At 44.2% G+C, this 15,299-nt stretch overlaps 1 protein-coding gene across 1 annotated transcript in view; it reads right to left on the reverse strand.

Annotated features, from left to right (window-relative positions):
* SESN3 (sestrin 3) overlaps positions 1-15,299 on the reverse strand; it is a 77,702-nt gene that overhangs the window by 19,192 nt on the left and 43,211 nt on the right. The window contains exons 3-6 of the mRNA XM_074956923.1: positions 7,134-7,331; positions 5,640-5,822; positions 5,018-5,254; positions 524-671 (exon numbers count right to left, since the gene is read on the reverse strand). Coding sequence (XP_074813024.1) covers positions 524-671; positions 5,018-5,254; positions 5,640-5,822; positions 7,134-7,331 — 766 coding nt within the window. The remainder of the gene's footprint in view (positions 1-523; positions 672-5,017; positions 5,255-5,639; positions 5,823-7,133; positions 7,332-15,299) is intronic.

Below are 15,299 nucleotides of genomic sequence, written 5' to 3' on the forward strand. Positions count from 1 at the left end.
TCAAAAATAGATAATTTCAATCCATCCCCTTCCCCCCTCTCCCTGAGATTGTCCCTTCAGGAGAAGGTTGAAGCTCAATGATGGAGTAATGTAGGGAAGTCTGTGCTGCCACATTCTGTCTTATACTTATTTCTGGAACAGAAAATTTTTCCTTCTAAGACTATTAGCAAGGGACTTTCCAGAAACACTATTTGAAAAGGTGACAGAAGTCTGCTATTCAAAAATCTTATTAAGGAATGAACTGGGATTTAAAGATAGGCAGCACTATGAAAAAGCAGTTTCTCCTGAAGTTGTGTGCAAGTTTCTTACTGACAAAAGATGACTAATTTCTAGTAACAATGAGGATTAATATATTTGAGAACCAAGAAATCTGAATCAGACAGGCAGTGACACATGAGCCAGCCTTACTATCCTGTGAAAATCCAGATCAGTATAACTGCTAAAGTCCACTAATTGGATTGGACTGTAGAATTCTAGTTATAATGGAGCAGAGAAAGAAGGGGAGGCAGAGAGGGTTAAGTACCTCCAGTAACTACTAGAAGACTCTCTTTCTTCTCCTTTTCAAAGCGAGTTGCCATTTCTTCCTGTGAGGCCTCCTCTTCCTCCTTTTCTTCTTGCAGCCTCTTCATTCTTTCCATTAAGGCTTCCAGCTCACTCAAAGAATCTGCAATCTGGAAAAAACCAAAAAGAAACCCAAAAACCAACCATGATATTTTGGAAAATTAAAAAGTAAATGGCATCATAGTTGTCTAGGAGTAAAAGCTCAAATTAAATATTCTCAAAAGTTATCTCTATCCTTGAAAACACAGCATATGGTACATGTACTTTGAGTACATTATACGTGATGCATCTTTGAAAGTCTTTCACAAAGGGTATGTCTATGCTGCAATGTAAGCCCAGGGTTAGTGGGACTCGAGTCAGCTGACCCTTGTTAGAGAACCCTGGGCTTGAGCATCTACACTGATTCTAATTGTATGTTAAGAATTTTGTAACCTAGGCTCAAAACTGTGGTTCTGATGTCCACACTGCAGCACGCTGATCCAAGTCAAACCAACCAGATTCCAAGTCATTCGCCCAGAATCCCTAGTACCCTCCCAAAACATGGCTGCTCTAGCCCTTTGACTGTGATGCACTGTCAGAAAATTTTATTGCCCATGCTGCACATTAAAGTAAGTTTAAACAGCCTGCCAACATAGCCAGCCAGAGAGACATTTTGATATGTAGGCCCCCAGCTACCAGGGGCAGGGTGGATGTGCCTTTTGAAAAACTTCTTGCTTGCATTTTCACTCCTGTGTCAAGAAACAGGCAGAGCTTGTCTGAGGCACTGGTGGATGTTTTAGCAGCTTTTTCTGATCTACCAAAAGTACCTGACAAGTTTCATGATGGAGCAAGTAGGAGGTGGCGGCAGAGAAGTATCCAGGCATGGCAGACGCTGCTCAGTACAAGTCAGCAGAGTCACTGATGCCCCCTACATAATCCGGCGCATGCCCACAAGCAGAGATTGGTGGGATCATGTAGTCATGAAGACCTGAGATGTCAAGCAGTGGGTCCAGAAGTTTTTCATGAAGAAAGCAACATTTTGGAGCTTTGTGAGCAGCTTGCTCTGACTCACCAGCGTAAAGAGACACACAAGGGCACCCTTGCCTATCCAGAAGCAGGTTGCCATAACTGTCCGGAAGCTGGCTACCTCAGACCGCTACAGGTTTGTTGTCAACCAGTTTGGTGTTAGAAAGTCAACTGTGGGTAAAGTGAGTTTTCTGAGGCAATCAGGCACGTGGTTTGCCACAAAGTGGCAGGCATTAAAGGTATTCCGGAGGTAATCGTTAGCTTTGAGAAAATGAGGTTTCCAAACTGTGCTGGGGCCATTGATGGATTCATGTGCCCATAGTTTGCCCTCCTCAAGGCGCACGAGCACCTATGTTGCAAAGGTAGTACTGCAAAGGGTACTACTACATTGTTATGCAGGCCCTCATGGACCATGGAGGCTGATTTCATGAATGTCATAAGGGGCTGCACTGGAAAAGTTAATGAAGAAAAGTTTTTCACGGCTCGAGAGTCTACATTCATGGACAGGATGGCACACTATTTCCTAAATGACACTGTATTAAACAGTTATTGTCCACACCATTATTCTGGGGCACTCTGCGTCTTACCCCCTCCCCCCCCCACCTTTTGCCTTGGTTTATGAAACCATACCCTGATTTCAGAGGCCCTGGCAAAAGGAGGCTTAGTTACACTCAGCAGGTGCAGAATGGTTGTAGAATGTGGGTAGAACCTGCTTTTGGCAGGTTAAATCCCACTGGAGATCTCTACAGATCTGTTTGGATGCCAGTGTCATCAGTGCTGTCCGCATTACTGTGCCTTGCTATGCTGTTCACAATCTTTGTGAAGCCAGAAGTGAGCCGTTTCACCCTGAATGGATCTATGATTGGCTCAGGTGTGGCTTCCGTCTCCTCCAGGTTTGCTGCACGTTTTGCAAAAGGCTTGTTCTGTTGGGCCTCCATTGCAACCATAGAAGGCTCTCTGATGGTGTGTTTGCAGCTCCATGATTAGAAGACAATGGAAGAGTTAATGAGGGCTCACTGAGCTGCTGCTGTATGCTGGGGAGGGTGGCTTCCATTTTCAACTGAGTCAAATAAAGATTGTTGGCAGAGAGAGGATTAAAGGAAATTAGCCCATGGGATTGTGGGATACTTCTGGCAGACAACCAGAACAAGAGTTAAGTGAGGCCGCAAAGCAATAGGGCTCGAACCCTGAGTCCTGGTGTGATTTAGGCTTGTTCCCTGAAGCCCTAGGTCTTAGCCTTCGGTTAGTGCGATGTGTGTAGATGAAGGTGTGGTGTTAGCCTTGAGCCTGCACTTACACTGCAGTGTAGACATACCTAAAACGTTATAAGGAAAAGCAGTGAAAAGGGACGGACCCGGTAGCACTATTCAAGGCTATCAGACTACTTTATTGCAGCAGGGGTAATTGAGAAACGCAGACATTGTTTGAAAGAGGAAACTGTATCCATAATGTATGTTGCAACATTCTGAAGGTTCAGAAAAATTCACTTATCCCTGAATAAACATTGACATGTACTCCGGAAGACAGTTTTAAATATTAAAATTGACTTTTCTGGTTTTACTGATGCTGACAGCCGTCTTACTAACAAGTCATATTGTCTATGACACCAGCAATACAGAAGCCCAACCTAGGAGAGTAAATCAATATTCTATTCTATTTTAATGTTTTATTAACCCAAACTAGTTGCTTATACATATAAAGATAAAAATATTACAAGGAAGAACTGCATATTAGAACTACATCTTGTAGTGACAAAAAAGGATTCAGATATGCATAACCTAAATCTGTTATTCTCTCTCCTTTCAATCTCTTACTTGTGAAAAGTTATTTTGTTAGCAGTGAACTTAAGAACTACTAATTAAATTGCACCAAGGGTCTCCCCACCCCCAAAAAATAGCCTAGCACATCAACCTGTAGTACAATTTAAGGCTTCCTTTTCAAAGCATTGCAATATTAGATTTGTAATAAACCCAGGTTTACACAATATAATTAACTAGAGATCAAAATTCTTTTTGCTGGTTGGTTCAGGGAGAAAAAAAAAAAAAGGTTGTTTGAAAAAAAGTGTATTGATCCTGGAAGTAAGTACTTGGTGTTAGGATATAGATATTCAGGTCTGTCTGTAAAGGCCTATACGCTAAGAATTTAGGTGCATTCTTATCACTTAGCTAGTTATAGAGGTATAAAAGAAAGAATCAAAATCACTGTCTGCCGGTGTAAGGGCCTTCTCTTACTGTGACAGTCTGAGGCCTTGTTCTTAGGAAGCCATAAGCTGGGAAGTGAACGGTCACATCCTCACATTCCAACCTAGTCACATTGAAATAAGGTGCTATTGGGCTGTTAGGCATTATCAGGACAGGATTGTATTCCTATCACCTCCAGAGAAAGGAAAGTGCCTAGAAGATGTAAAAGGAAACTTAGTTTGATAGCATCCTGTCTGGCAAGAACTCACTTACCAATAGACAGCTGGGAAACCCTTATGTCTTTATAGATGTAGTTGTGAAATCCTCATTTCTGTGTTGTTCTATCATTGTAGTCCCCATTTCCCTATTGTTTGTCTGTATAATCTGTCTGGTTCTGTTATTGTTTCTGTCTGCTGTATAATTAATTTTGCTGGGTGTAAACTTATTAAGGTGGTGGGATATAATTGGTTAAATAATCATGTTACAATATGTTAGGATTGGTTAGTTAAATTTCAGGAAAATGACTGGTTAAGGTATAGCTAAGCAGAACTCAAGTTTTACTATATACTCTGCAGTTAATCAGGAAGTAAGGGGGGGAAATGGGAACAGGGAATGGGGGTGGGGAAACTGGAATCATGTTTGCTAAGGGGGGGGAAATGGGTATAGGGACACAGGTATAAGGCTCTGTGGTGTCAGAGCTCGGAAGGGGGGACTCTAAGAAAGGAAACTGGAATTATACTTGCTGGAAGTTCACCCCAATAAAACACTGAATTGTTTGCACCTTTGGACTTCGGGTATTGTTGCTCTCTGTTCATGCGAGAAGGACCAGGGAAGGAAGTGGGTGAAGGAATAAGCCCCCTAACAAAAAGTGTTTCAAACATTAGCCTGGTTTGAGATCATTGACTTTAAATAGATCAGAATTCCATTCTATTTCATTCTATTTCATGAGCCTCCGGAGCTCAAACAGTGATTTATACTATTTAAAAGTTAGGGCTTCCAGCTTTCTAAGAAAAAGAAGCCTTAATCTACCCCAGTAATTCAGGAGATCAGCTATTAAAAATCACTTTGCAACTGAAGTTTGTAATCAGAATTATGCGATTTTGAATCTGATATATTGCAAACTGTCAGGGCTAAAATCTTATATGCCACCAGAACCCTAGCATTCCAACAGCATATACAAAACAAACAAAGTTTAGGCTTAAATAGGAAAGAGTGGAAAAAAACCTAATACAAAACAGAAGCAAGCAAAAGAATACTCTTGCAACACTAACCCCAAAGTTGCTACTTGTGAGGGATGCATTCTCTATGTTGTTGTCGTTGGCAAGATCACAGACACAGAATTTGTTGACTGCTATAAGTCTGAACCCATTAGAGGTATCTGGATCTCTCTCTGGATTAATGCCACTACCAAATACAAAACTTGCCAAGGCATGATAGTGTGCCAATAGGACCACAGCATGTACCAATTCAGGAAGAGACCAATTATTTTCTCCAGTCTTGACAAGTTTCTGAAATGAGAACAAAATAGAGAGTGAGTAAATATGAGCTCTAGAGACCAAGACAGAAAGTGTATGAGAATGTATATGGATGGGATAGCTCTGACTCCGTCTCCAAAAATGATTTTTCTTTCATCCCAAACCACCCCCAACCAAATAAAGGTGCATATTCTGTCCTATTTTCTACTTACAATTATTCGTGTTAATTCCCATCTTTGGGGAGGGATACAATTATTTAATATCCTAATATCTTCAGAATGTCTTCTAAATATGTAGATTTTTCATTTAACAATGAAATTATAAAACAAAAATATTAAGCCGAAGTAGATTTGCATATTATTTAGCACTTTTCATTAATAAAATTACACTGCTAATCTAGATATATTTTGATGGGTACCTGAATATGTTCTTTTGTGATCAGCCAGGGTCGGTGTGCAAGAAGTTTGTTTATTTCATTCAAATTTTTCAGTCTTTGTGGGATATATTCCAAACCATTCAACCATTCTGCAATCCCTCCAGTCTTCAGAAACTCATCGACATGCATATTTACTATGTAGGAACACTGATGTCTGGCAGCAGCCTAAAGTAGTTAAAAGAGTCAGGAAGAGGTATTACAAGGGCAGCAGATTTAGATGTCTATGTAACAGCAACAAACCCCAGTCGGCGGTGGGCAGGATCGAACCTCGGACCTCTGGAGCTAAATGCATGAGCCTCTACTGCAGAGGTGGGCAAACTTTTTGGCCTGAGGGCCACATCTGTGTATGGAAATTGTATGGCGGGCCATGAATGCTCACAAAATTGGGGGTTGAGGTATGGGAGAGGGTGAGGGCTCTGGGGCCAGAATGAGGAGTTCAGGGTGTGAGGGGGGACTCTGGACTGGGGCAGGGGGTTGGGACATGTGGGGAGGGAAGTCAGGGGTGCAGGGTTTGGGCAGCGCTTACCTCAAGCAGCTCCCGGAAACAGCAGCATGTTCCCCCGTCCAGCTCCTACGTGGAGGCTCGACCAGGTGGCTCTGTGCACTGCCCCATCCACAGTTACTGCCCCCGCAGCTCCCACTGGCCACAGTTCCAATTAGGGCAGGAAATTGGGGTGTGGGGGCAGCGTGCTGAGCCCCCTGGTTGCCCCTACGCATAGGAGGTGTGTGTGTGTGGGGGGGAAACATGCCGCTGCTTCTGGGAGCTGCACGGAGTGGGGCAAGCCCCTGACCCTGCTCCTTGGCAGGGGCTCAAGAGCCAGATTAAAACATCTGGAGGGCTGGATGTGGCCCCTGGGCCATAGTTTGCCCACCCCTGCTCTACTGCATGAGCTAAAAGCCACATGACCCTTAGCTAAGGCTGTAGAGCAGACTCATTAATCTAAGTGGTCTTGGTGCCACTAGATGGGACAGAACACCACACCCAGGAGGTGTGTGGGTTACATCTACACCGCAAAAACACCCCAGCAGCAAGTCTCAGAGTCTGGAGGCCTGTCTACAGGTACAGTTCTGCAGCTATGCCACTGCAGCACTTTAGTGAAGACGCTACTATGCCGACAGGAGAGCTTCTCTTGTCGGTATAGTTAATCCACCTGTGCAAGAGGCAGTGTTATGTTGACAGGAGAACTTCTACATAGTGCTGTCTACATTGGGGACTAGGTCGGTATAACTACATTGCTCAGAGGTGTGGATTTTTCAAACCCCTGAGCAACGTAGTTATACAAATGTACGTTTGTAGTGCAGACCTGGCCTAAGTGAACTGACTCAGGCTTGCAGAGCTTGCACCATAGAAAGAAAGGAAGCCAAGTTGTTAAGGCAGGTCTATTTATAAACAAGGTTTGGGGTTTCTTTTTTTGGAGGGGCATTAAGGAGATAGGCAGGAAAATGTGTGTTAATATAAGGATTCTTGGTACATACCATTATAGCAATGTAGTGCCTATAAGGCAAAGGAAGGGGCCCATCCATACGCAACATATAGAACTGGCTGCGGAGGAAAGACTCCAAGTACTGAGTATGTAAACTCATGACCTGTGTGATGTTGTCCAAGCGACCAGATGTTGAGTATTCTTCCACAAGAAGGTTAGTACGTTCATTCAAACCATTTGCTTGCATCACCTTAAGAGCGAAGTAGGCAATGTAAAACAGATAAACTAAGAGACTTCCCCTCACTCAAGTAACCCCAGACACCTACATAATTCAATTGTGCATGCAAATCCCAACTTCTGTGGACTTTGGGATGTTTGTGCATATATATGTACAGAAAATGCTTAACAAAATTAAAGAATAAGAAATCTGCAAAGAAGCTGTACACTCAGTTTGTTACTTTGACATGCTTCCATAAAAATGGAGTGAAGTTTTCCATAAATCCTTCTACAGGTCATATTGTCAGTTGGTGAAAGTCAGCATAGCTTCACTGAAGTCAACGTAACTATGCTGGTATACCAACTGAGAATTCAGCCCCAAAATGTTACTTCAAAGTTAATATGGGGAGGAGCTGAGTTAGGTAACTAAACCAGAGAATAGGTCTGTCTGCCGCTTCCCAGTTTTATGTTTGTATAATTAAAGAGATCAAAAGCTAGTTTCTTTTAAAAGCTCGCATTATTTAAATACAGGAATTTAATGCTTTCTTTAAACTGTTCTTTACTAACCATTCCAGCCAACCCTGACCTTGGGCTACAAGATGAAATCATGTGGTAGAACGGTAGCTCTTGAAATGCAAGCCTTAACAAAAAGCATTAGCAGCTATTAGAGCAGTGTTTTATCACCAAAGAACGGCCATTCTAAACATGTTCATCTGTGGAAAAAAAGTTGCAAGAAAGGGACTAGAATACCAAGAGTTATTCTTTAACTCCCTATAACAGAACATTAGGGTAGCTAGTTTATCATTACAAATACCATGACCTTCTTTTCTACTCCAACTGGTTTACCAGGAATTAAAAGATAAAATCCCTGCAACTATCGAACATAGCTCTGTTGTTGTTGAATTTGATTCCGTGACTACATCACCAACTAAGACAAAAATCTTGAACTGGCAAAGAGAAAAATATTTCTCAACAAATCAAGTTTTATTCTTAACGAATAATATATACACACATGAACAAGTTACTGCACCTTCTCTTTTTACCTCAAGGTTTCCTTGTTTTGGCTTGTAGAATCAGAAGGCAGAGGTAGAAGAGAATATTTTCAGTCATCTAGTTAACTAGTCCCATCACCTTTCCATGAATAATTGTTCCCTGCAATGCCTCTTTTTGTGCTTCGTACCAAGCAATGGGCCTTCCACCATTCTTCCTGGGAGGCTGTTCTGACCATCAGAAACTTTCTGTTTTTTCAGACTAACTGTCTGCACAGAAAAGCTACAGTGGCAAACCTGCAATGCTGTAGGGTGGACACTTATTACAAGCGACAGAAAGGGTTCTTCAAAAGCTGTAGTAAATTCCACTTCTCCAAGAGGCAGCAGATAGGTGGACAGAAGAATGCTTCTGTCAACTTAGTGCTGTCTACCTTGAGACTCAGATCAGCTTAACGATGCATGTGAATTTTTCACACTCCTGAGCAATATCAGTAGGTGGACCTAAGTTTTAGTCAGAGACTAGGCCTAAATCTGTTCTTAATTTTATCCCATTAGTCCTTGTTATACCCCTATACTCCACTCTAATAATTCCTCTTTCTCCTTGGTGATTACACCCTTCAATTATTTATAGACGTACGTCCCCGTTAGTAGTCTCTTAGGAAAACTATCCACATGTGTCTCAATCTTTCCTTGCATGTTTCTTCCTCCAGTTCTGAGAATCTTTGCCAGTTTTCTCTACACTTCCTACAGCTTGTCAGCATCTTTCTTGTAAGGACGTACTCTGAACAGAAAACTGATTTCAGGTGCAGTTACATTTTTCTGTAGAGAGAGAGGACTTGTCATGTATTGTTGTGCCTTGCATAGACAGGTACAGAACTACATTCTGTTTGAGCACTACTGCTTCCCTGGCTTATCTCCACAATAAGTGTTTTTGGATAATTTTCCCCTGGATATATCAGCTTGCATTTTCCAGGCTGACTACGTATTTTTTGACTGTTTGTGTGTCTAGTCCAACATGTATTACTCTTCTGCTCTAACAAGTATCTGTACTTCTTTGCAAATTAGTAGCATCTATGGATTCAATAAAATGCCCTTCCAAATGTTTACAGTACCCTTACACCTTCTGATTCATGCTTGTCATTACCTTTTTCTTCACTTCTGTTTTCAATCTATTCCATATCGCTCTTACCGAAGTCCGTTTTATTTAATTTCTCAAGCTTTGAGATGTACCAACATGTTTTATGAAATTACAATTATATCAAGTGTATTCCCTTCATCCTTCATTGATAACTATCACCAAAACAAAAAGTCAAGCCAGCCTAGCAATTTTAGTCTTTATAACACTGCTTTTTGTTTATAGTTCTAATTTTGCACAGAAGTTTAGTGATCTGTTTGAATATTTGTTCCACTATTTCCTTAGCGATAGAAGCCAAGCTTATGGAGTAGTAACTGCAGAATTACACTCCTTTCTGAAGACTAAGGCCTGGTCTACACTAGGAATTTACAATGGTATAGCTACACAGCTATATTGACCTAACCCTGGTGTACACAGTGGTAGGTCAACAGAAGACTTCTTCCATCGACCTAGCTACTGCCTCTCAGGGAGGTGGATCATCATGCTGACAGGAGAGGTTAGTAGTGTCTACACTGAAGAGTCACAGCGGTGCCACTGTACATTTTAGACATACCCTAACTTCTTTTATATGACCTTCCAGGACCCTTCCTGTCATGCTGGACTTTAACTGATACAGTAAGCTCATTAGACAATTCTCTCAAAACTTACATGTTCAGATTCAAAATATTCACTTTTGCTTTTTATCTATCTTTATGGCGTTTTCCTTGCTTTCCAGTTGTCCAAGCTTCATTGTTCTCATTACAGGTTTGCTTTTAAGTTCAGCTTCTCAAATCCCTGTGTGATATTAGTGGAAGCCTTTTCACTCTCACTCCCCTTTGCAACTTTGACTAGCAGTGACTCAGTCTGGTTTTTGCTGCCTTGATCTTTTCTCTGCAAGCCTCACTTTAACCTGAATCCTTGTTTACTTCTTCCCCTACCTCTCCATTTCCAGTGCATGTTTTAAGATTTCTTTTTTGTTTGTTTTTTGAGATTCAAATATTTGAGCAGGATTTCATGAGATTTAGTCTTTATAATGCTACTTATTGCTCATGGGTCTAATATATTATAGCCTTGGAAATTCATATTTTGGCATACACTATTAGACATGATCCCTAAACATAGCTACTAGAAATTACCCCTAAAACAGGGGGCAGATTCCCACTTACTTAATCCAGCAAGCCACATTAATATGCAATGAAAATAATTCTGTGACTTATTATCCATTCCCCACCTCAAGCCAGGCGACTCATGTCATTGGGAACATTCAGCACAAAATTTAAAAATTGCAGTATCGTTCATTTGATTATTGGACTGTCCCACGACAGCAAAACTAACCAAACATATCCCACTGTGGGCCATCAAAGATCCTAACTTGCTGGACATGCAGCGCAGGCTCCTATAAGCCAAAATGCCCACAAAAAAGATGGATGTTGCAGGGTGCCTAGAAATGAACAAATCTGAGTTCTGGCAGACTACAGGATAGGGAGCAAATTCCAGAGCCCAAGACCCCTCATGAGTCAGAAGCACTCTCCCTTTTAAAGTGCCTTTGCTGATCTTAACTGTGTACTGCTTGGGAACAGCATCATCTCAGGAACCATATCATCAAACCATTTAGGGTTTTCTAGATTTAAAGTGTACACAATACCATTAAAAAGTCTTTAAAAGACAAAGCATAGTTAATATACACACATATCTTTCCCTAATAAAAATCAAGTCAGGGACTCATTCCAATATTCTTCTCTAATCCCCACAGACAGGATTCTGTGAATAATCAATACTTGTATCATCCTGAGTAATGGGTGGGGATCCTGCAATTTCTTTTCCTTCTGCCTAGGAGTGGAGAGCTATTCCAAGAAACACTACAGCCCAGTGTGACGCTATTGATGGAGACTGTGACCATATAGATCACTGTTGTAACCACTGTTATATATTTGCAGCAAATATTGTACAAAGGTTGTCGTGTGAGGTGTGCACGACAAGGTTATAATTTGCTGGTTATGATTATGTTATCTGTATGCATGTATCATTTTTGTATTTATAGTTATAAGTATTGGCTCTATACTGTTTGTATTTCAAACTTGTGCTATGTTTCTGGGTGACACCCCACACAATTTGGTGGCAGCACCACCTAGCCTGCTTGATAGCCCATTAAGGACCATCAGCTATACAAATGACCTATTGAGAGAAGGCAGACACACCTTGTGACTCAGCAAGGCATGCAGGGACATGCCTATGGACAGAACTCTAAGGTTTTTCCATGCCATGTGCTAGATTAGTTTGTCTTTGGAACAAAGAAAGGAGAAGCCACATGGCAAGAGACTATAAAAGGCTGCTGCAGCTCCTCCATTTGTCTTCAGTCCTGCTTCTTACTTCTGGAGGAACCTTGCTACAAACTGAAGCTCTGAACAAAGGACTGAATGACCCATCCCAGCTGTGGACATAGGTGCTGACTTTTGGTTTTGCCAGCGGGTGCCCCATCCTGGCTCCGCCCATTCTCCAAGGCCTTGCCCCCACTCCACCTCTTCCTTCCCCATTCCTCTAGACCCCCCTGAATGCCTCCTTCTTGCCGACCCCCTCCCCTAAATGCCTCCCACCTGCCACTTGCTCCTTTCTGCCCCCTCCTGCCTTAAGGGTGAGCTGCTGTGCGTGCTCTGCCAGTTTTGAGGGGAAGCTATTTTCAACATATTTATACACTTTCAATAACTAGAATGAAAGTGTATCATTGGTATCTCCCCTTCCTGATGTTACCAGTTCTTGCTCTCCACTTGTGTCCCTTTTCCCCATCTCTCTCTCTGCTCCCCACCTCCTGGTGGCTCTGTTTAGTGCTCGCTCCCAGCCACACACTCAAAGCAGCTCTGTCTCCCCCCAGCTCCAGCCCCTGCAGCCAGCCCAGAAACTGCCCACCCTGAGACAGAGAGAGAAATTTAATTCAACAGCCCAGCATAGAAATAGCCCGTTCATTCATCCTGCTGTGTGGCTGCTGTGCCACTCTAGCTCCTCCCAGTCTCCCAGACTGCAGATCCCTCATATACTCTGCAACTTTTGTGGGAAGGGAACCCCTGGTGGGACCATGGCCAAAGGCGGGGGGGGGGGGGGTTGCTTCCTTTACCGGACTTCAGCAGCCCAGCACCCTGAAGCAAGATGAGCTCAGGTGTCCCAAGGTGAAGCAAGGCAGTGTCTCCTGACTTGAAGCTGATACAGGGGGGTGCATGCAACGAAAGGAATTCCCTGGGAGCTGTGGGGGGATGGAGGGGAGGGGTGGGAATGGATGATGGATCCAGGGGAAAGAAATCAATCCTTCCTAATGCAGGGAAGGGATAAACTTCCTCTCTGGGAGGAAAAGCCCCTCAAGCAGGATTGATCTGGGCGTGGGGGAAGGGGAGACAGCATTGAGCTGGGCAAGCATTACTTTCCCAGGCATGAGAGCCGGCCATGGAGAAGAGCCCACGGGGAGGATGCGGCTAGAACAGAGGTGGGCAAACTAAGGCCCGTGGGCCACATCCAGACCGTGGGACTGTCCTGCTGGCCCTTGAACTCCGGGCCGGGGAGGCTAGCCCCCCCTCCCCTGCAGCTATGCCACTGCGTGGGCAGCACAGCTTGCACCCGCCCACCTCCCAGGCTTTCCAATAAGTCAGTCCTGCCACTCTGAGCGGCATGGTAAGGGGGCAGGGAGTGGGGTGGGGTTGCATAAGGGGCAGGAGGTCCCGGCTGGAGGGGCAGTCAGGGGACAGTTGCATGGGGTGGAGGTTCGGAAGGGGGGGGGGGAACAGGACGGTTAGGGGGCAGGGGTGTGGATAGGGGTCGAGGCAGTCCAGGGACAGGGAGCAAGAAGAGTTGGATAGGGGAAAAGGAGCAAGGGGGGTTGGACGGGTCGAAGATTTTGAGGGAGGCAGTCAGGGGATGGGAAGTGGGAGGGGGTGGATGGGGGTGGGGGCCAGGATGTTTGGGAAGGCATAGTCTTCCCTACCCAGCCCTCCATACAGTTTTGCAACTCTAATGTGACCCTGGGGCCAAAAAGTTTGCCCACCCCTGGACTAGAAGTAACGGTGGTGCGTTGCCCCCTCCTGTCCCCCCACGCACAGGGGAAGGGATGCAGAGCCCCGGGACCTGGGTCAGAACCGTAGTGGTTGGTAGTTCCCAGAGCCTGCATGGGAGAGGTCCAGGCACAGGCAGGGTCTGGGCTGGGGGAGGCCGCTCATTTGCGCCTGGGGCTGTGGCTGTGGCTGCAGTGAAGCCCCTCTCACCTTTTGGCCATGGCTGGACGCACCCGGCTGGCTGGCTGGAGCATGGGGAGGGGGCAAGCTGCTGGCCCCAGACCAAGTTCACTCATCAGACACAAGGGCAAACTTTTATTAAAGGAGCCATGTCTTTTGGTTTGTCCCCGTGCCCAGCACTAAGGGGGTCCACAGCTGGCTTCTCCTGGCAGGAAGGAGAGCACAGGTCCTGGGGGAGATACCAGGGTGAGCTGAGAATAGCTGGCTTGGTCCTTGAGAAACCCCCGGGGCCCATACTCCCCCCAGTAGCCCCCTGGGGCCAGCCAAGAAGCTGCCCACCCGTCTCTTCCCCCAGTCCCCTGCCGAGAGGCTGCCCACCCCATCTTCCCCACCCCTCCGCAGCTAGCCCAGGAGCTGCTGTGCCCTGGCTGCTTGTCCCACCTAACCCAGCTTCCTCTGCCCTGAAAATTAAAAGGACTCATACATGCCTGCGGTGGGAGCCCGCTAGGAACTTCAGCAGCAGCAGGGGAAACAGCTGATTGGCCGCAGCCAGCCAAAGAGCTGATGAGGGCTGCTGCGCATGCTAAATCAGCTGATTGGCAAAAAAAATCCACTAAAAAAAATCCACTAATTTTTTTCAGTGGGTGCTCCAGCCCCGGACGACCCACAGAGTCAGCGCCTATGCCTGTGGATGTACTCCAAAGGCTTGATTTGAACCTGTAGTTTATTCCATCACTACTACAAGCCTGAACTAAGAACTTTGCTATTACTGTATACAACTGATACAATGTAACCAGCTTTAGCTCTCATCTGTATTTCTTTCTTTTATAAATAAACCTTTAGATTCTAAAGGATTGGTAACAGCGTGATTTGTGGGTAAGACCTGACTGGTATATTAACATGGGTCTGAAGCTTGGTCCTTTGGGATCAAGACAACCTTTTCTCTTTTACAGAGGTATTGGTTTTCATACCCATTCGTCCCCATAAAGAATGGCACTGGTGGTGATACTGGGAAACTGGAGCATCTAAGGAATTGCTTGTATGACTTATGCTTAGCCAGTGGGATGAGACCAAAGTCCTCTCTGTTTGGCTGGTTTGGTGTGCCTTAATGGTAAAGGAAACCCAGCCTTGGGCTGTAACTGCCCTGCTCTAAGCAATTTGTCCTGACTTGATACTCTCAGTTGTGTCCTGCCAGAGGCTGCATTGTTACACCCTGCCTTTCCTTTATTTTGTTTTAACTTTTACATCCTTTATTATTCTAATTGCCTGGCTTTAACAGCTACTAGCTCTTTTAAGAAAACAAGAATCAGGACTTGCCTTTACAATTTGCTTTCACAAACAATCCCTCAGGAAATAGTGTTCCTGTAAAGATCTGACTCCTAGAGAGAGAACTATGCATGCAAGTTTTACATATACTGTACCGAGCTTTATGTATACTGCAGCAATCTGCAATCAAGACTTAAACATTTAAATCACAGGAACCAATCTGAGTTTGCACCTTTACAACTATAAATTTTATTATGGACATAGTTGTGTACTACAAAATCAATCACACTTTTACTTTTGTGAAAACTGAAAGTCAGATCCTCCTCATATTACTAAACATTCATACTGCAGTACCGCCTAACGACTACAGCAAGGTATGGCCCCACTGTGCTAGGTATTGTGTAAATGATAAATGAGTC

Source organism: Natator depressus, chromosome 1, assembly GCF_965152275.1.
Source record: "Natator depressus isolate rNatDep1 chromosome 1, rNatDep2.hap1, whole genome shotgun sequence".
In the NCBI taxonomy this organism is placed as follows: Eukaryota; Metazoa; Chordata; order Testudines; family Cheloniidae; genus Natator; species Natator depressus.